At 38.9% G+C, this 22,505-nt stretch overlaps 4 protein-coding genes, 1 non-coding gene and 1 pseudogene across 5 annotated transcripts; 3 read left to right on the top strand and 3 right to left on the bottom strand.

Moving 5' to 3' along the window:
* The first annotated feature begins 2,252 nt into the window (after positions 1-2,252).
* On the top strand, positions 2,253-4,460 carry LOC110762343 (uncharacterized). The gene is made up of 4 exons (XM_021964965.2): positions 2,253-3,575; positions 3,682-3,762; positions 3,878-4,064; positions 4,221-4,460. The coding sequence occupies exons 1-3, from the start codon at positions 3,189-3,191 to the stop codon at positions 4,022-4,024; spliced, it is 615 nt and encodes a 204-aa protein (XP_021820657.1). The 5' UTR covers positions 2,253-3,188; the 3' UTR covers positions 4,025-4,064; positions 4,221-4,460.
* A 4,169-nt stretch (positions 4,461-8,629) lies between these two features.
* On the top strand, positions 8,630-9,514 carry LOC110762274 (glutathione S-transferase U9-like; annotated as a pseudogene).
* A 1,247-nt stretch (positions 9,515-10,761) lies between these two features.
* On the bottom strand, positions 10,762-12,130 carry LOC110762273 (glutathione S-transferase U9-like). Its single transcript, XM_021964877.2, has 2 exons — positions 11,798-12,130; positions 10,762-11,482 (listed from the first exon to the last, which is right to left on the bottom strand). Exons 1-2 carry the CDS (start codon positions 12,122-12,124, stop codon positions 11,105-11,107), a joined length of 705 nt encoding a protein of 234 aa, XP_021820569.1. The 5' UTR covers positions 12,125-12,130; the 3' UTR covers positions 10,762-11,104.
* Positions 12,131-12,480: 350 nt separating this feature from the next.
* TRNAL-CAG (transfer RNA leucine (anticodon CAG)) lies at positions 12,481-12,561 on the bottom strand. Its single transcript has one exon. It is a non-coding gene; the product is annotated as a tRNA-Leu (tRNA).
* Positions 12,562-14,356: 1,795 nt separating this feature from the next.
* OTP87 (pentatricopeptide (PPR) repeat-containing protein) lies at positions 14,357-18,412 on the top strand. The gene is made up of 3 exons (XM_021964959.2): positions 14,357-17,241; positions 17,373-17,628; positions 17,906-18,412. Exon 1 carries the CDS (start codon positions 14,374-14,376, stop codon positions 17,077-17,079), a length of 2,706 nt encoding a protein of 901 aa, XP_021820651.2. The 5' UTR covers positions 14,357-14,373; the 3' UTR covers positions 17,080-17,241; positions 17,373-17,628; positions 17,906-18,412.
* On the bottom strand, positions 18,284-22,469 carry LOC110762339 (Pentatricopeptide repeat (PPR) superfamily protein). The gene is made up of 5 exons (XM_021964961.2): positions 22,106-22,469; positions 19,390-21,940; positions 19,071-19,233; positions 18,882-18,983; positions 18,284-18,631 (listed from the first exon to the last, which is right to left on the bottom strand). Exon 2 carries the CDS (start codon positions 21,829-21,831, stop codon positions 19,522-19,524), a length of 2,310 nt encoding a protein of 769 aa, XP_021820653.2. The 5' UTR covers positions 21,832-21,940; positions 22,106-22,469; the 3' UTR covers positions 18,284-18,631; positions 18,882-18,983; positions 19,071-19,233; positions 19,390-19,521.
* Between the last annotated feature and the right edge of the window lie 36 nt (positions 22,470-22,505).

The raw sequence follows: 22,505 nt of genomic DNA, 5'->3' as shown, positions 1-22,505 counted from the left end.
TTTTTTTTTTTTTAATGCGGCTATACTAGGATTTTTATATAATAAAAATAGGGATTATTCGAAGCAATGATCCCTCAACTATACCCCAAATTACACTTTGGTCACTCAATTCAAATATTAGTTGCAGAGGTCACTCAATTAGGTGTTTTGTTACACCATTAGTCATACCGTCAAGTCTCTCTAACAGTAGGGACTAATGGTGCAACACAACACCTAATTGAGTGACCAAAATGTAACTCCGAGTATAGTTGAGGGATCATTGCTACAAATAATCTTAACTGGAAAGTCACATTTGCCCATCAATAATCTAAGAGATGCTTGCCATGTCATCATTTTAAACAGAAAAAGTAACAGACTTGACGGTAGGACTAATAGTGCAACAAAACACCTAATTGAGTGACCTCTGCAACTAATATTTGAGCAGAGTGACCAAAGTGTAACTTGGGGTATAGTCGAGGGACCATTGCTGCGAATAACCCAAATATAGCCGACCGGCTATACTACTGTTTTTATTATTAAAAAAATTGTATAGCTGGACGGCTGTACTGTTTTCACATGTGTCGAAGTGGGTGCTAGCAGCCAGGTGGGCCGTCCTTTTATATATATATATATATATATATATATATTTAATAACTAGTATAGCCATGGACTTTTGGAGGTGTGTTTGAGACTTTTGGTGTCTGAACAGAGTGAAGAGCCATGGAAAGGAAAGCTCATTGGTGGAGAAGATGAGCCAGACTGGATAAAAGGCGATCATGATCTTAAGTCCAAGTACGAGTTGGCATGGAAATCCGAATGTAGTGTTTTGGGGGCGTTTGATTTAATTTTGGAGGTGGGTGTGAATATGAATTTAAAGGTAGAGCAGATGATCAAGAAGGTGATTGTGTTCACCGAACTACAACCACCTGATACAACCACCACCTGGGAGTTTCAATACGAGTTACTCCGGAGTGAGTTTGAGGCAATACAGAGCAAATAATTCAAGGACAAAGGGTACGGGGATGATGTTGTGCCACACATTTTGTATTGGCACGTTTCTAAGGATGAGGATTTCTGGATTTGTACACAACATTCAGGGTTCACGCTGTTGAGTGGAGGCTCCGACAATTTGATGAAGTCCTTCTTACACTACCTTCATTCCGAGGCTCATCTTGTCCAACAAAAGAGGAGGCTCCGACAATTTGATCAAGTCCTTCTTACACAATGGCGGGGAAATTGGTCCGGACCATCTCATAGAAGCAGCCATCGCTTACAAAGAGTATCAAACTTTAGTTGTAGTCGACTTACCTCTGAACTTAAAGTGATGATGATCTATCAATCCCTTGGGTTGGACTGGATTATCACTAGCTAGATTCCTAAGCATCATTTGCTTTATTATATTATGTGGATTGATATTATGTTTAAGTTTTGGATTGCAATTCAATTCTTAAAAATGCATTGCCCCCTAAAAGTTCATTTGGTAATTGTGCAATGTTGATAGGAATGGGAAAAGGAAAACAGTTCCACATAATCAAATCTCCAATACCACTACGGATTCTAAATTGTTTTTCATTAAAAAAGAAATTAATGACTGTTGATTTGATTTTGTGTGTTAATTAATTGAGGACATGATAGCAATAGAATTAATGACTATGACACCTTAAATTCCACTGCAATTGCTGCAAATGCATGTAAGATATTTACACGGTAGGTATTTGAACAAGTCAAAAACAGCACAAAGGGGTGACATGAAAGCAATACAAAAACGAATTTAAATTAATTCATATATATATATATATATTGCAATCACCATACGAAATTCTTTGAGGTTTTAGTAGAATAATATTAGTCGAATTCTTACTTATGGTAACTAATAAGAGGGTAATTACTTATGGGATTTTTTTTTTTTTTTTGGTCTGAACCATGAGGTGGTCCTGGATGGGCCCCAACTATGGGTGGCACCTTTAAGCCTTAACCACAACCCAGACTAATCTCCACTCACACCGGGTCGGCCCGTAAAGGGTAAAGTGTTGGCCAAAGTGGTGACTCCGTACGAGAGCAGGGATCGAACCCCTGACCTCTCTTAAGGAATGAGAATGCCGAACCACTCACACCAACCACCTTGGTTTAGTTATGGGATTTTGAAATTGCTTGATTACCCTGAAATAAGAGATATATATTGAAATTGGATGACGCGGCCCGGATATAGAAGGTGGACATATATAGTAGAACAAGTGTTATTGGCTTGAGAAGGAGGAAAATGGAACTCATTGCTGTTCAAGTCACTACTAGAATCCATAATCAATTCTAGAATCATTTTCTCCAACAACTCTAGCCAAGAAAATCGATATCAGTCCTCCCAGCAGAGGAGAGAGAGAGAGAGCACCAACCAACCAACCACTGTTCTGTTGGCTTCCTTCCATCACTACAATTCCAAAACTTTACACATCCCCTCTCGTTGAAACCATTCCTTCCAATCCATACTCTGCATTACGAAAAATGGGCCTAGGCGGCGCTAGGCGGATCTGGGCGGCGCTAGGCGGGTCTGGGTGCCAGGGTGGGTTTGGTTCTTTTCTTTTGTTCTTTAAGTCTGCATAGCCATTTTTCAAACTCATGCACTGCAGGGCTGGTCTGGGCGGCGCTAGGCGGGTCTAGGCGGGTCTGGGCTGAGCTAGGCGGGTCTAGGCGGCGCTAGGCGGGTTAGGCGGCGCTAGGCGGGGGTAGGCGGTGCTAGGCGGGTCTGGGTGCCAGGGTGGGTCTGGTTATTTAACTGACAGTGAGGATGATGACCACGACGACTACTGCGATCAACTTGATGTTGATCTTTTCGTATCAGCGGCTGCAAAGTGTTGCACTGGCAAAGACCCCGCTCTGTTTTGTTGCGTGAAAGCATCAGGAGGAGGCTTTTCCCTCCGGAATCAGATCAACTACAAGAGTGGGAACGGCTGAGGAAGGAGGTTTTGGTGCCCTTGACCAAGTACTACAGTCGTCAATACCGAGAGCTCCTTTCCGACGATTGCTACCATCGTGAATCCCTAGAGTGCCATGTGGTTAAGAAGCATTTGGAGGAGGTGAAGGCGGCAGCTGCAGAAGCAGGAGGCAATCTAAGAGGTGGAATAATACATCCGGATGCTTTGCTTCCAAATGTGATCATAAAATATGTAAGAAAGGAGGATGTCCGGGAAGCGGTTGAGCTTCAGTGGAAGACAATGGTGGAGGACATAAAGCAGGGGGAGGGTTTGGAAAAATTCAAAAACTGCTTGGTGGTGGGCTATCATGTGCTGAACTATGAAGATGCAGAGGCCTATGCAGAGGCGGGCTTGGAAATTCTGGTGTCTGAAGTGAATGAAGAGCCATGGGGAAAGATAATAAAATACAGTGATGGAGGAAATAGGATGCTAAAGTACGAAGGTGGAAAATATCAGGTAGACTTGATACAAGGGCATGATCTTACGTCCAAGTTTGAATTTATGAGATCCGTGAGGACCTTCTTCATGAACTGTAATAGCAATGAACCTATGATTTTGGAGGTGTTTGATTTGATTCCGGAAGTGGCTGTGAATGAGAACTTGAAGGCACAACAGATGATCAAGAAGGTGATTGTGTTCACCACCCATCTAGAACCTACTGACAGCCGCATCTTTCCCTTATAATAGTAATAATATCTGAATGTTATGATTTATAGTATTTATATATATGCAGGGTAAGATATCAAGAGAGGAGGTAGCTCGGATTTGTGTTGCTGCGTTGGAAAGCCCCTATGCATCAGGCAAGACATTTGAGGTCACAGCCCGACTTATGTCCCTTAATTGTGTGCTGTGTGCTGTGGCTGTAATTTGCTATTTTTGGAAGTTAAAGGCTTTTGCAGATTCTGAGATGCTTATAAACTCATTTGCAGGTTAAAAGTGTTGTGCCATTTAGTGAGCCATTTACAGCGGACCCTCAAAATCCACCCCCCGAGAAGGACTACAATGTCTACTTTAAAACTTTGAAAGATGAAATTACAGGAAAGGAAATCCTCAAACAAGATCCTGTACCTGTGTAATGTTTTGCATACATAGAGCTCTAATTTCAACCTTATCTCTGTAAGTATAATGGAGCTTAATATACTTCCATTTTCATCTGAGATAATTCTCTCAGCAATGAGTCAATGACTAATGAGAAGAAAATCTGTCAACATATATTAATTCTCTCTCTCTCTCTCTCTCTCTCTCTCTCTCTCTCTCTCTCTCTCATTGCAGGTGTATATACTCGTAGCAGATGAAAAGCAGAGGCTTCTACAGGAACATACATAAGCGACCAAGATTATAAAGTTCTGTAGGACAAATCTACATGACTTAAAATGTTTCACTTGAGATGATAGGTTCTCACTTTCAAAAGGCTATAGCCTTGATCACGATGAGGTCCAAACCTCATGATTATGTATAGAGGTTTGAATTTTTTTTTCAATTCAGCTGTATAATATTATTTTCTTTTCTACATATGAGTAGCTTATATAATGTTTTCTAATGTCTTTAAAAATATGCATACATAAATTATTGTACATGTGTTTGGCCTTGAATTAATGTTTAGTTAAAGACATTGGCAGAATCATGGCTTGTAACCATTTCTATGGTAGCGCCGCGCACAGTTTGCAGCCTCGGCATAAAAGTGAAGATGGAGATCAATGTCACAGTTTTATATCAAATCAAGAAGGAAATTCCAATGATGCGGCTTATAAAACTAAGAAGGGTTCATAGAGCAAGCACTGTCTGTACACTACAGGCAGATTGTAGAAGCTTACAGGAAATTGGACTATAACTAGCTATGAGGGTTATTGTAGGTCAATTTTTCATTAAGACATTAGCCAACCTTCTCCTTTAGGTCCACCTCATGGCTTCCTCCGACTCCACCATCTCCCTCCCTAGCCCCAACTCTTCTCATTTTTATCAAGCTCACTCACTCCAACTATTTCTTTTTTAATTTTTAAGTATTGCCGCTCGGATATACTGTTTTTAAATTTTGTTTTCAAATATAACGGTGCGGCTTTTCTTTTTAAATATATTCGAATATTTAAATAGTACTAATTTTTTTAAGCATATCCGAGCGGCTATACTATATTTTATTTAGTTTTCGGTATCGCCGCGCGGCTGTACTATTTTTAATATTTATCCGAACATTTAAATAGTATAGCTGGGCAGCTATGTTATTTTTTATTTATTTTAAGTATAGCCGCTCGGCTATACACTTCGTTGTTGTTGCTGTGGTGAGGCGAAGTGAACATGTTGTTTAGGAGAGAGTGAGGAGAGAAGAGAGTAAGGCGAAAGAGGAAAAGAGACTTAGTATACATATATGGGACAAAAGTCCGTGAACTTCATTCAAAGTAACAACAGTTCGTTCAACATATGCTTTAAAAATAAGGAGTTATCTAATGTAATCCAATCCAATACTAGTCATCAAACGAGACCTAACCGCTAGTTTAATCCTCAACTAATCAAACATATAGTTTGGTTGGACATTATTATTATTATTTTTTTCCACCATTCAAATTTTCTTGTCGACTTCTAGAATCAAATTGAAAGATTATTACGTTTTATAAATTACTCTTAGTATTACTTAATGAGTAAAGCCACGACAATTCTTTAAATAGTCTATTATCTTTATGAAACAATCATATTTTCCTTCACATAGAACCAACTTCATCTCATGAAAGGTCAAATGATGTAAGAATCAGTTCATCTTTGAAATCAGGGAAAAAAAATAATTTAACAATCGTATAGCCGGGCGGCTATACTATATTTTAAAAAATTCTTAAGTATAGCCGCTCGGCTTTGCGTTTTAAATATATTCGAATATTTAAATAGTGTAGCCGGGCTATACTATTACATTGGTTCTTGGGTATTACTAATACAAAACCAGAGCTGCCCAAACGAAATAGAAACAGGGAAAAAAACAAAAGACAGAGAGGTTGTCCAAACTCTGCAATGTTATACATGTGATTTTAGTATATACGATGAAAAGAAAATCACAAGTTGACCTTCTTAATCATGAAAGACAGCATATTAATCCTGATGAAAAGAAACCACAAGTTGACCTTCTTCATCATGAAGAAAAGGATTGTCCTTCAAAAGCTTATTCTTGATTTTATTGAGTGTGGCTATAGCTTCTTGCATATTAATCCTCTGTGCCGATGATTTTGCAGAACAAGCAAGAGCTAATCTAATTATGGATCATAAGAAATCCCTCCTGGTCTCCACACCATGATTATCCTGCTGTGTCTTCCTGAGTAAATTGGCATCCATAACTTCATCTATTGTTGGGTATGGTAATAGTGAATTTGCAATCCATTGCTTTAAACTCATTTTTCCCAACAAACATCTCATCTATTGGCTTCCTTCTTGTGAATGTTTCCATCAGGACAACACTAAAACTGTATACATCCCCTCTTGTTGAAACTATTCCTTCCATTCCATACTCTGCAATATTATATAATTAATTCTATAATTAGGCTTTGGTGCCAGCCAAAGTTCTTTTAATTAACCCTTTGTTTTTCCTACATTTAAAAGAAAGAGGCCCTCCTACCACTTCCTTCATTCCGAGGCTCATCTTGTCCAACAAAAGAAGAGGCTCCGACAATTTGATCAAGTCCTTACACAATGGCGGGGAAATTGGTCCGCACCATCTCATGGAAGCAGCCATCGCTTACAAAGAGTATCAAACTTTAGTTGTAGTCGACTTACCTCTGAACTTAAAGTGATGATGATCGATCAATCCCTTGGGTTGGACTGGATTATCACTAGCTAGATTCCTAAGCATCATTTGCTTTATTATATTATGTGGATTGATATTATGTTTAAGTTTTGGATTGCAATTCAATTCTTAAAAGTGCATTGCCCCCTAAAAGTTCATTTGGTAATTGTGCAATGTTGATAGGAATGGGAAAAGGAAAACAGTTCCACATAATCAAATCTCCAATACCACTACGGATTCTAAATTGTTTTTCATTAAAAAAGAAATTAATGACAGTTGATTTGATTTTGTGTGTTAATTGAGGACATGACAGCAATAGAATTAATGACTATGACACCTTAAATTCTACTGCAATTACTGCAAATGCATGTAAGAGTTGAAAGCAATACAAAAACAAATTTAAATTAATTCATATATATTACAATCACCATACGAAATTCTTTGAGGTTTTAGTAGAATAATATTAGTCAAATTCTTATTTATGGGATATTGAAATTGCTTGATTACCCTGAAATAAGAGATACTCAAATTGGATGACGCGGCCCGAATATAGAAGGTGGACATATATAGTAGAACAAGTGTTATTGGCCTGAGAAGGAGGAAAATGGAACTCCTTGCTGTTCAAGTCACTACCAGCATCCATAATCAGTTCTAGAATCATTTTCTCCAACAACTCTAGCCAAGAAAATCGATATCAGTCCTCCCAGCAGAGGGGAGAGAGAGAGAGAGCACCAACCAACCAACCGCTGTTTTGTTGGCTTCCTTCCATCACTACAATTCCAAAACTTTACACATCCCCTCTTGTTGAAACCATTCCTTCCAATCCATACTCTGCATTACGAAAAATCGGCTTAGGCGGCCTGGGTGGGTCTGGGCGGTGCTAGGCGGTTCTGGGCGGCGCTAGGCGGGTCTAGGCGGCGCTAGGTGGGTCTGGGTGCCAGGGTGGGTCTGGTTCTTTTCTTTTGTTCTTTAAGCCTACTGCATAGCCATTTTTCAAACTTATGCACTGCAGGGCTGGTCTAGGCAGCGCTGGGAGGGTCTGGGCGGAGCTAGGCGGGTCTAGGCGGCGCTAGGCTGGTCTGGGTGCCAGGGTGGGTCTGGTTATTTAACTGACGGTGATGATGATGACCACGACGACTACTGCGACCAACTTGATGTTGATCTTTTCGTATCCGCGGCTGCAAAGTGTTGCACTGACAAAGACCCTGCAAAGGGCTACCGCGCCCGCTCTGTTTTGCTGCGTGAAAGCATCGGGAGGAGGCTTTTACCTCCGGAATCAGATCAACTACAAGAGTGGGAACGGCTGAGGAAGGAGGTTTTGGTGCCCTTGACCAAGTACTACAGTCGTCAATACCGAGAGCTCCTTTCCGACGATTGCTACCATCGTGAAGCCCTCGAGCACCGTGAGGTTAAGAAGTATGTGGAGGAGGTGAAGGCAGTATAGCCGCACGGCTTTACGGTGGTCTTTTTTTATAATTAGTATAGCCGTCCGACTCTACTCTTTACTTAATATTGGATTACTAAACACTGGTGATGAGCTCATTGACCAGAGAAAAGCAGTTCTTTATCTTCTTTTTTTCCTCAAAGAGGCCATTGACATTTTCGTCAATTTGCAACATTACAATTCTTATGGAGCATCTAGTTATCTTACAGCTAACTCTGAAAAACCGTTTATCTGTAATGTTTTGGTTCTTCTTAAAATGAAAATATTTTAAGATATCGATGACTACAGGTTCCCTTGAGGAAGAAGGAACTGATGTATTAGCTGGTCAATGCCCTTATCAGCAATGCATTTTTTAAAGGATGAATTCTTCATCAGGACTTGACAAACAAGTTAAGAAGAAAAATGGAACTCTATAAAAAGCTGCAGTAACATTTGACTCCAACATCCAACCCAAAACTGAAAAAGAGTGTGAAAGAGATGGCAGAGGGAAACAAGGTGACCCTGCATGGATCGTGGCTTAGCCTTTACACAAAGAGAGTGGAACTGGCCTTGAAAACAAAAGGCATCCCTTTTGAGTTTGTGGAAGCAGATCTGAATAACAAGAGCCCATTGCTCCTCAAGTACAATCCTGTCCACAAAAAAGTTCCTGTGCTTGTCCGCAATGGAAAGCCTATTTTGAGTCACTCATCATTCTTGAGTACATTGATGAGACATGGAAAACTGGTCCTGGACTTCTGCCTGAGGATCCTTACGAAAGGGCCCGAGTTCGCTTCTGGGCTAGCTTTGTCCACCAACAGGTTTCTAAGTTTTGTCAAACAAATTAATGAGATTTTTTCGGCTAAAATTTTAGTTGATTAATGGTTACAAGTTTTGAGTGCAGGTATTTGAAAGTCTGTCCTTGGCCTGCCGATCTGATGGAGAAGTACAAGAGAAAGCCATCAAGGAGTTGCTTGAAAAATTAAAGACATTTGAAGAGGGAATGAAGGAATTTTTCCCAGACAGCATCGATTCGATTGAAAGAACCAAGAATCTGGGACTTCTGGACATTGTATTGTATTCAGGATTTGGAGCTCATAAAGTTCCAGAAGAAGTGCTTGGTACCAAAATTATAGACCCAGAGAAGACCCCACTAATATTTTCTTGGCTGACAGCTCTAAATGAATTGCCTTTGGTGAAAGAGCTAACCCCTCCTCATGAAAAGCTGGTAGCTGTTCTTCAGTTCTTCAGAAATAATGCCCTTAAATGTGGTGCTGCTTGACCTTATGTCACACATGACATAGAAATAAAAAGTAAGGCCAATATAAACAAATAAAACACTGCTGTATGATTTGATAAGGCCAAATTTAAATCTAGAAATGCACTTATTTTCCTTATGCCCCTGTGTTTTTTTCTGTATTTATTTTTACTAAGCACAGATGAAAATCCAGAAGTCTTGTTTGAGTTTTGCTCGTCAAGTTTGTTGCTTTTAGCTTATTGTCATTAGGCCAATTTACCCTACCGTTTTCAACTTTGTTTTGAATGTAGAAAAACAAAACACTGCTATATGATTTGATAAACAAAATGGAATATACTTTGGAAGGTGAAGAACAGAAGAAGAAAATGGCATATGGGGTCAATTGGAAATTATCTCACTACAATCTAGCTTAACAGAGGGAGTTTTGGTTTAAACTCAATAGTAAGTTTAATATTGTTGTAGATAATAACCAAATTTCATCTAATAATCTAGATGAGGTCAATGACTAAAATATAGCATTTAATTTTGTAATAATTAAATACTAATTATTCACTATATAAATAACAATTTAAGTAATTCAATAAGGCTAAGATATTTCTTAATTACAAATATCAAACAAAAAAACTAATTTTTTTTAAAATAAAAAAAAGGTATATTCGAATAAATAAATATAAATATTCAAATATATTAGAATCTTTTCACGGTATAGCCGGTCGGCTATACTCTTTATATTATATTTTAAAGGTATAGCCGTACGGCTAAACTATTTAAATAAAATAGTTTAACGGTATAGCCGGTCGGCGTTACTTTATAAATAGTCTATTTTGACAGTATAGCCGATCGGCTATACTATATAAATAATATATTTTAAACATATAGCCGCGCGGATTTACTTTATAAATAGTTCATTTTAAACGTATAGCCGCGCGGGTATACTATTTAAATAGAATATTTTAAAGGGACAGCCTTGCGGCTAAACTATTTAAATAAAATATTTTAACGGTATAGCCGCTCGGCGGTACTCTATAAATAGTATATTTTAACAGTATAGCCTCTATAAATAGTCTATTTTAACAGTATAGGCTCTCGGCTATACTATACAAATAATATATTTTAACAGTATAGCCGCCTGGCTTTACGTTATAAATAGGTCATTTTAAATGGGACAGCCGCCCGGCCGTACTCTATAAGAGCCAAAACCTAACTAATACAAAAGAACAAGAATGCACTAAAAAAACTAAGTAAAAAAATTCAAATCCGCAATCAACACCATACGTAGAATGTTACATAAATTACTTGCATAATAGAACAGAAAAATCGCGCTTTGGGAAATCACACAAGAAACTGAAAACAAGAAATGAAGAACATAGATAAGACATGACGCACGCTCTTGAGAAATATACCACTCTTCGTTTTGGGGTATTTCTAGCTATCGCTAGGGGGTATTTCTAGCTATCGCTTCCGAATAATATGTTCCTACTACGATTGGAGCATTGTAAGCAGCTAGAGAAATGGCATGTTGCTGCTGTTTGTGATAATTTGCAGGTTGTAGTAGAAGAAGAAGCCACTTGGAAAATGGAAATGCCACTGATCCCAAATGAAATTAATAATGTTTTCACCCTTGAAAAGCAAAGCTATTACTCTAATCAAAGTAGTAAAAGCAACTTTCTTCAACTTCTTATTTAAAACATGCAAAACAAAAAGGAAAACACAGAATTTTACGATTGAGATGGAGGATTGATGGCAAGCTGTCTCAAGGTCCCAAGAAGTGCCACAATCTTTTCATGAGAAGGGATTGTCTCTTGCACCAGAGATAGCTCTCTTATAGCTTCCACCCAAGAGAACAGTAGTGGAGTTTTCTCTGGGTCTATAACTTTGATACCAAGAATTTCTTCTGGAGCTTTAAAAAGGCAAAGTATTGAACTTGCTACCACCTCTAGGAGGCTCAAATTCTTAGCCTCAAAAGTAGGAATTCCATCTGGATAAAAGCTCTTAATTCCCTCCTCAAGCACCTTCAATAGCTCATACACCTCATTGAGGGCTTTCTCTTGTGTTTCCCCCTCAGTTTTAACCGCTGTCATCATGATGCCAGAAAACTGCACTTAATTACAATCATTAGCCCTTGTATTAATTAATAATCACATTGATAAACTCACTTGTTTTATATATATAAGAACAAAACACAAGGTGACACAAGTGTTGGTAGGCCGGCCATCTCCAATAGTACAACAAGCATCAAGTTAAAAATGTCCTTATTCAACATTTATTAATAAAGTAATGCTAGTGACATCAAATTTTATTCATCAAATTGTTTGTATGTCTGCATGCATTATGTCGTATAATTTTAGCGAACAAATTTGGCGAGTATAGCAGGAAATAGTAGCATAGATATAAGAGGGTGTCACTGTCACCTTTTGATGGACAAAATCAACCCAAAAGCGAACTTGTGCCCTTTTGTAGGGATCTTCCGGGAGAAGATGAGGACCATTTTTCCAAGTATCTTCAATATATTGAAGGATGACAAGAGACTCAGCAATGGGCTTTCCATTGTGAACAAGCACAGGAACTTTCTTGGAGACAGGGTTGTACTTGAGCAGTTCTGGGGTCTTGTTCTTGAAATCTTCTTCCACATATTCATAGGATATGCCCTTCAGTTTAAGGGCTAGTTCCACCCTCTTTGAGTAAGGGCTTGCCCAAAACCCATGTACTATCACACTCTCACTCTTTTCCCCTGCCATCTCTCTTTTTTTTTTTTTTTTTCTCAGTTCTTTCTTGTGTAGTGCGTTCATTCTTGCTGCTTTATATAGAGTTCTAAACTATGTCCACAAACATTAGTATTTTACTATAAGGCTAAAATAGTTGGCAGGCAGGCAGCTTTTGTGGAGTATAATAATTCATTAAAGAGTGGATTATGATTTGTTGGAAGTTGGAACTTTGTGAAAGACTGCTTGCATTTGTTTTTTGTTGTTGTTTTTTTTTGGGTGGCTAGACACTGAAAGAATAAATGAGTCAATAAAAAGAAAAGGGGATGCAGAAGCTTACCTTGGGAAAAAAAAAATTATTGGAAAAAAATCGAAATAATATGAAAAACTAATGTCAAGAATGGGATTCGAACCCATGCCCTTTCGGACCAGTACCTGAAACTGGCGCCTTAGACCAACTCGGCCATCTTGACTGATTGTTAGCTGAAGCAATGACATGATAATTATTCATAGTAGCCAAGCACGAGTATTATTACATAGGCAAAACAATAGTCGTAGTCCATGTGGTTTCCAACTTTTACCACTAAGGTTCCTGTGGTTTCAATTTCGTCACTTTTGCCACTGTGGTTTAAGAATCCAAGCAATTCGAGGACACTTCTCAATTTCCGTCAGATTCCTTTTAGTTCTGTTAGGGCATCAGCTATTGCCGTTAGTTATTAAATAAGTGGAGGGGCATTAAGGTAAAATCCCCTGTAATTACAAAAACAGTAAAATATTAATAATATTAATAATAACAAAAATAAAAAAAAATAAAAAATGAAGAGCCTTGCATTGCTCTATAGTAAGTTGCAGAGTGAGTGACTGCGTCTTCTCTGAGAAGCCAGCACCCAAAAATATTCAGAGAAAAAGAAAAGCTTTGAGAGAGCTCAGATTGTAGTAGAATACAATACAAGATTCAATAATTGCCTACTTCTCCAAGCCAAAGCCATCATTTTTGCTATTTGGATGCTGAACCTCATACTGGTCATCATCACCACACCAACTCCATACTTTTTCCATTAAAGCTTTCACGCCATTTCCCATGAGAAATTTGTAGCTTCCTCTCACGGAAAAGTGTTTTCTCCAACCTCTTCTTCCCTAAAAGCTCAACCTTTCTCTCTCCTATAAAACCCACAACACAAAGCCCTCTTCTTTCACACCAAAGCCTTTTCTCAACCAATCATCCTCTCTCTCTCTCACTCCTTCTCAGCCAGAAAACCACAGAACCTAGAAAAACGAATTAAACCAGAAAACCCAGAAAAAAGAATTAATCAAACCCAGAAAAACAAAATAATTAAAGAAATAAATTAACGAAACCCAGAAAAGAAAAAAAAATCCAGCTTTGGTTTGATTTCGAGGAGTTGAAGAAGAATGGCTAATGGGGTTTGAAAAAGGAATGCACAGCTTTGATCTCTTTCTCCATTTCTCCCCAATCCAACTTTGACCCCACTCTCCCTTTCTCCCTTCCTTAACCCACCCTCCACCCTCTGTCCCGTCAGCCTCCAGCCATTGCCTCCCAAACAATCGCGCCTCACCTCAAGATCTCCTCGGCTCAACCCCAGAAAACAAATGCTGGATCGCTCCTCACCTCTGTGCGACTTCTCGGAGGCGAAATCGTGAATTAAGAGCTGTGAATGTCGTCGACCACCAGAACATCCGACGGGTCGAACTCCGCGGGTCCCACACCCCCACCCACCCTGACGCACCTCTCGTCTCTCTCTTTCCCACCCCCGACGCACCTCCATCCCCAATCAACCCCAATCTGCCCCCATATTTGGAAACCCAGATTTGGAACCGAACTTAAAAAGTCAATTACAACTGGATTTTAACTTGAAATCCAAATTTAAAACAAAAACAAAAGAAATTGATTAACTCCGGTAAATTGAAGTGTTTTGGTGAGAGTTTGGGAGAGAGATTGGCTGGGTTGGTGGGGTGTGGGAGGGGGCACTCGTTGCTGGACGAAGAGTTTCGATTTGACCGTAATGCCCCTCCATGTGAGGGGGACGTGCTGATGCCCTAACAGAACTAACATAAATCTGACGGAAATTGAGAAGTGTCCTTGAATTGCTTGGATTCTTAAACCACAGTGGCAAAAGTGACGAAATTGAAACCACAGGGACCTTAGTGGTAAAAGTTGGAAACCACAAGGACTACAAGTGTCGTTTTGCCTTATTACATTTCTTTTCTCTTTTTTGGGTTTAATTACGTTCCCGCGTTTCTTCAAAATGATCTGTGACTAGTTGACTATGTTTTCCCTGTCCTCTTCACGAACCCAAATGAATTCTCTCCTCAATCAAAAACTCCACACCAGAATCTCGCCCTTCACTCTCAAATTCGTATCCTCGCTTGCCGTTGTGGAAAACCCATCTTCTTTTCCCAGCGAAAACGATCAAAGTCCCAGTCATTTTGACCCCTTGCAGTTCTTCAATGATTATACAAAATCAACACAGTGTACTACTAGAAACACTAAAATCTTGCACACCCATTTGCTTAGAACTGATTTACTGCAATCCAATATCTTCATTGCGAATTCTTTGCTTGATTCGTACTGTAAGTCTTCTGCCATGGTAGATGCACTGAAGTTGTTTGATTTTATTGCTGACCGAACTGTTATTTCATGGAATATGATGATATCGGGTTATAACCAGAACTCCTTATTTGAGAAGTCGTGGGAAATTTTTGGTAGGATGCACTCTTTGGGTTTTGAGCCCAATGAGTTTACCTATGGGAGTGTTCTTTCAGCTTGCACTGCCTTGCAAGCTCCCATTTTGGGTAAGCAGGTTTATTCACTTGCAATAAAAAACGGGTTCTTTCCGAATGGTTATGTTCAGACCGGAATGATAGACTTGTATGCAAAAAATTTCAGCTTTGACGATGCTTTGAGGGTTTTTCATGATGTTTCATGTCAGAATGTTGTGAGTTGGAATGCGATTATCTCTGGAGCAGTGAGAAATGGAGAGAACATGGCTGCTTTGTATATTTTTCGGCAAATGTGTCGTGGAGATTTTTTGCCAAATAGTTTTACATTTTCTAGTGTTTTAACCGCTTGCGCTGCACTTGAAGAAGTTGGAGTTGGGAAGGAAGTTCAAGGGTGGGTGATTAAACGTGGTGCAGAGGATGTCTTTGTTGGGACTACTATTGTGGATTTATATGCCAAATGTGGAAAAATGAATGAAGCTGTCAAGAAATTCTCACGTATGCCAACCCGTAATGTGGTTTCTTGGACTGCCATCATTTCAGGTTTTGTGCATAAGGATGATTCTGTTTCTGCACTAAAAGTTTTCGGAGAAATGAGAAAAATGGGAGAACAAATGAATAAGTACACTGTTACTAGTATACTTACTGCATGTGCTAAAACATCCATGGCTGAAGAGGCAACCCAAATTCATTCTTTGATATTAAAAGCTGGATTCTATTCAGCTGCAGTTGTGGGGTCAGCTTTAATTAACGCATACTCAAAAATAGGAGCAGTTGATCTATCTGAGATGGTGTTCAGAGAGATGGAAAATATAAAGGATCTGGGTACATGGGCTGCGATGATATCTTCTTTCGCTCAGAATCAAAATTCTGGAAGGGCAATTGAATTGTTCCAGAGAATGTTACAAGAAAGTGTGAGACCAGATAAGTTTTGTACTTCCAGTGTCTTGAGTATTGTAGACTGTTTAAATCTAGGGAGACAGATACACAGCTACACTCTTAAAATTGGGCTGGTCTCTGTTGTTTCTGTTGGTAGTTCTCTTTTCACAATGTACTCGAAGTGTGATAGTCTAGAGGAATCTTACAAAGTTTTTCAGCAAATTCCTGACAAAGACAATGTTTCATGGGCCTCAATGATTTCCGGTTTTGTAGAACATGGCTGTGCAGATCAAGCCCTTCAACTATATAGAGAGATGCTATCAGAAGAAGTTATACCTGACCAAATGACTTTAACTGCAATTCTAATGGCGTGTTCTGCTTCTCGTTCCCTACAGACAGGTAAGGAAATTCATTGTCATGCTCTTCGCAAAAGAGTCCAACAAGATGTACTTGGTGGTGCAATTGTGACCATGTACTCAAAATGCAGTGCTCTAAAATTGGCAAGGACGGTGTTTGATATGCTTCCCCAAAACGATGAGGTTGCATGCTCTTCCTTGGTTTCAGGGTATGCCCAAAATGGGTACATCGAAGAGGCATTTTTGCTATTCCATGATATGCTGATGGCGGATTTGACTATTGACTCCTTCACAATTTCATCTATTATTGGGGCCATTGCACTTTTAAATAGACTTAGTATTGGGACTCAACTGCATGCCCACATAATGAAAGTTGGCTACAATTCAGATGTTTCTGTTGGCAGTTCACTACTGACAATGTACTCAAAATGTGGAAGCATTGAAGAGTGCTGCAAAGCATTTGTTCAAATTGAGAAACCAGATTTAATTTGTTGGACAGCTATGATTGTTAGCTATGCTCAACACGGGAAAGGCGCACAGGCTTTAAGAGCGTATGAGCTTTTGAGGGAACAAGGAATTAGACCTGATTCAGTGACTTTTGTTGGACTTTTATCTGCTTGTAGCCATAACGGATTGGTTGAAGAAGCTTATTTCTATTTTAACTCAATGGTTAACGACTATGGACTAGAGCCTGGTTATCGCCACTATGCCTGCATGGTTGATCTCCTTGGTCGATCAGGGAGACTGAAAGAGGCTGCATGGTTCATTGAGAATATGCCTATTGAACCGGATGCCTTACTATGGGGAACACTGCTTGCGGCTTGTAAAGTTCACGGAGATATGGAGCTTGGAAAGCTCGCAGCTGAAAAGGTTATGGAGTTGAAGCCATGTGATGCCGGGACATATGTCTCCCTTTCAAACATCTGTGCAGATGTAGGCCAGTGGGAGGAAGTCCTGAAGATTAGAAGCCAGATGAAAGGAACTGATGTGAGGAAGGAACCTGGTTGGAGCTTAGTGTAAACTATAATTATACTTTGATTGGTTAGTCTCACTTGTGAGTGATTATGACTTTATCGCAAATTAAAGAAAAATCAACTAACAATAGAAGGGTGAGCAGATTGACACAAAGGACTGCAAGCAAATAAAAATGCTTCACTGTATACTAGATACTAGCGTGTCTCGGTAAATTTACATATGGCCCTTCTCATTCCTTCTTTAGTTTGGTGATTTCTCTGTGATAGATGGAGTTTGGCCCTTTTTCATTTTGTCTCAAACTTTGTTTCTCATTCAATGTTTTCTTTGGCTCCGTATAGCGAAATACAATCCCACTTTGGAATGAAACACAGGGAACTTATTCTTACTGAGCATATTGAAGAGACATACCAATGCCTGCTGCTTAAGTTTGGTATTAAGCAGATCAGAGGGCAAGCTAGTCAGAAAAGCCAAACTAGTGGGAACATACCAAGCATTCCAAAACAGGGGGATGAAATTCCGAGCGTGCGGTTTAAAATGAATAAAAGAAAGAATCACAAAACCTTCTTGATGAAACTTGGCATGCCTTGTACGCATGTAAGTCCTACTCATTTTTGTTCCTCGACTTTTATCTTCTTCTAGACAAACATATATTGGTTTGTTGGATATTTTTCTGTAGTTCAGGGGGTTATACTGTTCAGAGTAAAAGCTTGCAAAAATGGATCTTAAAAAGTTGCACTACATTTTTGTTTATTTGTGTTCTAAATCTTATTAAATGGTTGCCATTTAACACGATGCTGCTTCATGTGGTTTAATCCGTCAACGTTCTTGCTATCCAATTCTCTAGTCTAATTTGCCCTTCTTATATTTTCAGTCTAAATGGGGATTTTCATTTTCGATGCTTGAATCAAATGAATCAAAGGTTATAAGCCATCCATGGGATTTTGACCTGGTTTAGTACACACTGCATTGGATGCAGTTCTTGTTGCTGGCGAATAAACGAAGAATCGGACTGCAGGACAAGAGAACTGGGGCAAATATTGCAGAATTCGTGTAAACGCCAAATGAACATCATTACAATGCAGAGATTGGCGCATGGGTTCCAATTCTCTTTTTGTGCTCAATTTAAGGGAGGCAGTATTGGAGCTTCAACCCCAGGATGAGTGCTCAGTTTTTAAGGAGAATAACATCTCAAACTCTGATCATCCTTCTTCAATGATCATAATAACTTCTAAAAAATTGTCTTCAGATCTTTCCAAACCGTGATGAATGCACGAAACTATACATTCTTGGATCTTAGCTATCATAGCTTTTGTTAAATAAAATTGTATGCCGTCTATGAACTCTACACACATTCATATCCAATCTATAGCTTTTCCAATATACTCGTACATATAAGAAGCTCTATATACTAATAGAGCATGTGGATCCAATGAAGTGTATACTTACTAAAAAGGCCCTATATAATCCGTTTGTTCAAAGGACCAAACAAAATGGTTTTGGAACCAGAACCAAACGCCACTTAGGTTCACATCTTCTTCTTTGCATCGCGCTGCTAATTTTTTTTATGCATGACAACTAACATGTGCTGAATAAAAACCTGAAATAACATGTGGAAAATCATGATTATATCATAAGTCCGTCCATATGAACAACATCAGGGAGGCAAACTTCAATAATGAGAAAAATACTAATATCTTATCTTGGTTAATATCACCATTACTCAAAATAGCTTCCATGACCAAAGTCAGCTAAATATAATATCTTAATTTGGTTGTTGATTATAAATATGAAGATAAGGAGCAGACAATTACGAAACAGAATAATAAGAAAAAACCAGAAATCACAACCTGCATGCTTCATGCGGTTTTACAGAGGCGTAAAAAGTAACTCAAATCATTTTCGTTATAATCAGGTAACAGTTTCCAGAATTGGCACTCTTGGGGTAGTTCCTGTAAGAAATAGCTAAATCAGTCCATTTTCAGTTTCATTAAAGTAAATAAATTAATAAATATACAGGGATTAGGTATAATAAGTACCAAATGTTCAATGTCTTTACAAGAGATAGTCATTTAGCTGGGAGCTTCGTTAATACCGAACTTTGTTGTTGAAGGACTCATAAACTTTTTAGTGTACTAGTTGGTTTCTGAAAGGCCCCAAACATGATACTCAGGTCTCCATATTCAATATCTCCACCAAGTTCTGTGACAAATATGGTGGCAAATGGAAAATAACAATACTTCAATTAGCGACTTAATAGTGGCTTGTGATCTAAGAACACAGAGCAAGCTATTCAGAAAAAAAATGGTAGTAAGAATAAAAAGATGAACAAGTACCAATACTTCAGCAGTTACTTACCCACAGAAGCTACCAGAGCACTGGTCAAAAAGCTTGTTACTTCAAGTTTTTGGCATCATCACGAATAATGCCATATCAAGAAGTATATCTGCTCCCTAAATGAAGAAATGAAGTTTTCAACAATCAAGGGCTTCACTGTGAAGTCAAGCGAATACCTGGTTTAAATCTTTTTTGTGTTTGCTTCACTAACTTTTTATCTCTAATTCCATCATATAGAAGTTCATAGGCATAATACGTTATATGACCCTTCTTCAACAAATCTTCTACAACAATCTTAGGTGTTGCTATTTCCTTCTTATCAGCCTCAAAGATTGAATTCACAACCTCAGGAACAATGCCTTTCCGCACCATAAGGTAAATGATGCCAACAGCTTCATGAACTCTATGATTCACACAAAGACAATTCAGCACCCTTCCAAATGTCACCAATGAGGGAATGAACCCCTTCTTGATCTTTTCCAGGAGGACATTGTACCCAGAATCAGTATTTCCTGCTTTGCAGAAACCATCAATCATGACACGGTAAGTAAAACAGTCCGGGGCACTGCCTTTGTCACCCATCTCCCAAAATAGCTTTTGTGCCGTGCTAACATTTAGCTTTTCACACAAAGCATTGATCATGATATTGTATGTTGCTGTTGTATGAGATATATTATATTCATCTTTCATTCTTGTAAATAGGTGGTATGCTCCATCCAAATCCCCATTGCCACACAAACCAGTCAACAATGTGCCAAAACAAACAATATCTGGAGTCAAGCCCTTGATTTTTATTTCCTGTAGCATTTCCAAGGCCTCATTTACTTTCCGGGCTTTGCAAAGGCTTTCTACAAGTATGTTATACGAGATGATGTTAGGAACACACCCCTTCTCCATCATTGCTTGGAAGGTGTGGATCACATCCTCATATTTTGCAGCCTTGCAAAGGCCATTTAACACAGTATTATATGTGATCACGTCAGGAGTAACACCATGACTCCACATGCTATTTATTACCTCAACAGCACTATTCAGATTCAACTGCTTACAGTAACCATCTATTAATGTATTGAAGGTAAATATGTCAGGAAGGTATCCTCTGGCAATAGCATCACTCACGAGTTTACTGGCATCAGATACATAACCCATCTTGCACAACCCATTTATAACTAAGTTGTAAGTCCAGATATTGGGACCGCAACCATTTTTTGACATCTCATTCATCAGTTGCAAGGCTTGCAAGATAAGCCCATTCTGTGACAACCCTTTTACCAATGTGTTGTAGAGAACAATATTAGGCTTTAATCCCTTTCCCAACGCCTCATCAAATACAGCTACGGCACGGTCAATGTCGCCATCCTGGCATAACCCCTTAATTAACGAGCAATATGTGAACTCATCAGGTTCAAACCCCTTGAAAATGGCATCACTGAGAATCTTATCTGCTTTTTGTATCATACCCAGTTTGCAATACCCATCAATAATACTGTTGTAAGTAAAGGCATCAGGCCGAAATCCGTTGTTTACCATTTTACGCATATAGCACTCTGCTTCCTCAACCTTGAAGTTTTTACACAAGCCAAAGATCAATGTATTATATGTGACAACATCGGGAGTTAGACCTTCCATCATAAAACCATCCAACATTTTGACAGCCCCACTGAGCGAACCATTTTTGCAAAGCCCTTGAATGAAAATATTGAATGTAAACACATTTGGAGACACACCCCTCTTCAGAACCTTGTTGAGAAGTTTTTCGCTTTCTTGGACATGCCCCTTCTTGGACAAGGTATGTATAAGCTTGTTAAATGTGGTAACACTGGGACATATACCTTGCCCAAGCATGTCTCCAAACAATTCATATGCCTCAATTCGATAATTCTCTTCATAAAATCCACTTATGACTGTACAATATGCGACGGCATTGAACTCGCACCCCTGAGAAGGCATGTTATTAAGAAGCCTCAATGCAACATGAGGCCTCCTAGTCTTACAGAAAGACTTTATCCGTATCGTATAAGTATACACATCCGGAGCAATCCCGTTATCTCTCATGCCCATATACACTTTATGGGCTTGATCAAAATATCCATACTCAACCAGTACATTCATGATTGCATTATAAGATTGAACCGAGGGCTCACAATTATAAAATTCCATCCTTTGAAACACATTGACAGCTTCTTCAACTTTTCCTTTCCTTCCATAATTCCTCATGGCTCCGATGTACACCCCTTCTAGTAAGCTATTATCGATATTCATCCTCATCTCAGAAAGCACACGCTCCATGGCTTCAAACTCACCATGAACCCCAAGCTTTTCAATCATGCATTTGTAAGTAAGTAATGTGTGCTTAAACCCATCTTCATTGTTCACTGAATTGAACATTTCAAGCGCTTTAAGGGGATCCTTTTGGCATTTGACAACTGCAGAAACATGCTTAGGAAGTAAAGCGCGACTCATTCGAAAGTTCTATAACTAATAGCTAATAGATGATAACAACATAACCCACAACACAGAAGAATTTGAAGCTTCTGTAAACCAGTTTTCACTTGCTGAAGCTTTAGCTATCCTGAAACCACAAAAAGGAGAAAGCAACCAAAAAGTATCATTCTTTTTAAATTTACACAAAAATTCATCACTGCAATTTCCTCTTAAAGCTCAGTTTGGTTTCTGGGAAGCTGTTAAAGAAACGAAAATGAATTGCTACCAGCTGGAAATAAGTGCAAAAATTTACCTTCTTTGCGTTCTCTGCTCTACCTCAGAACCAAAAAGACCAAAACTTCATCCGCTTAACAGCAGGATTTAACAGATAGATAAGGTGAATAATCTCCAAATAAAAGGACAACTACCTAAATGTAAAAGCAGCGAATGCATTGTAATGGTTTCTGTGCAAAAATTTCCCAAAATGGATTTTCAGAGAACAGATATAAGCGTCAAATTGGGGCAATTAGGTTTCAAATTGCAGTGGCAGTGAAGAAGAAGCAACTACGGAGGTTTAGGTTCTCTGCGGCGAGTGTTTAGTTCCGTTTGGTCCAGTCACAGCTTCTATCGCGCCATGTCATCTTACAAGCGGGACCCAAGATACACTTTTCCTCGTTGACGTGGCAAGATCATAGATAAACTACATGAGGCCT

The sequence above is a fragment of the Prunus avium genome, chromosome 5, assembly GCF_965620075.1.
Source record: "Prunus avium chromosome 5, drPruAviu1.hap1.1, whole genome shotgun sequence".
NCBI classification, from domain to species: domain Eukaryota; kingdom Viridiplantae; phylum Streptophyta; class Magnoliopsida; order Rosales; family Rosaceae; genus Prunus; species Prunus avium.
Note: the sequence above shows the minus strand (reverse complement) of the source record. Positions and strands in the feature narration are given on the sequence as shown.

Coding starts and splice junctions, on each gene's coding strand:
- LOC110762273 (XM_021964877.2), bottom strand. CDS start 12,124: ATGGCAGGGGAAAAGAGTGAGAGTGTGATAGTACATGGGTTTTGGGCA. Junction 11,483..11,797: donor TTGATTTTGTCCATCAAAAG/GTGACAGTGACA, acceptor AATTAAGTGCAG/TTTTCTGGCATCATGATGAC.
- LOC110762339 (XM_021964961.2), bottom strand. CDS start 21,831: ATGAGTCGCGCTTTACTTCCTAAGCATGTTTCTGCAGTTGTCAAATGC.
- OTP87 (XM_021964959.2), top strand. CDS start 14,374: ATGTTTTCCCTGTCCTCTTCACGAACCCAAATGAATTCTCTCCTCAAT.
- LOC110762343 (XM_021964965.2), top strand. CDS start 3,189: ATGGTGGAGGACATAAAGCAGGGGGAGGGTTTGGAAAAATTCAAAAAC. Junction 3,576..3,681: donor CACAACAGATGATCAAGAAG/GTGATTGTGTTC, acceptor ATATATATGCAG/GGTAAGATATCAAGAGAGGA. Junction 3,763..3,877: donor CATCAGGCAAGACATTTGAG/GTCACAGCCCGA, acceptor ACTCATTTGCAG/GTTAAAAGTGTTGTGCCATT.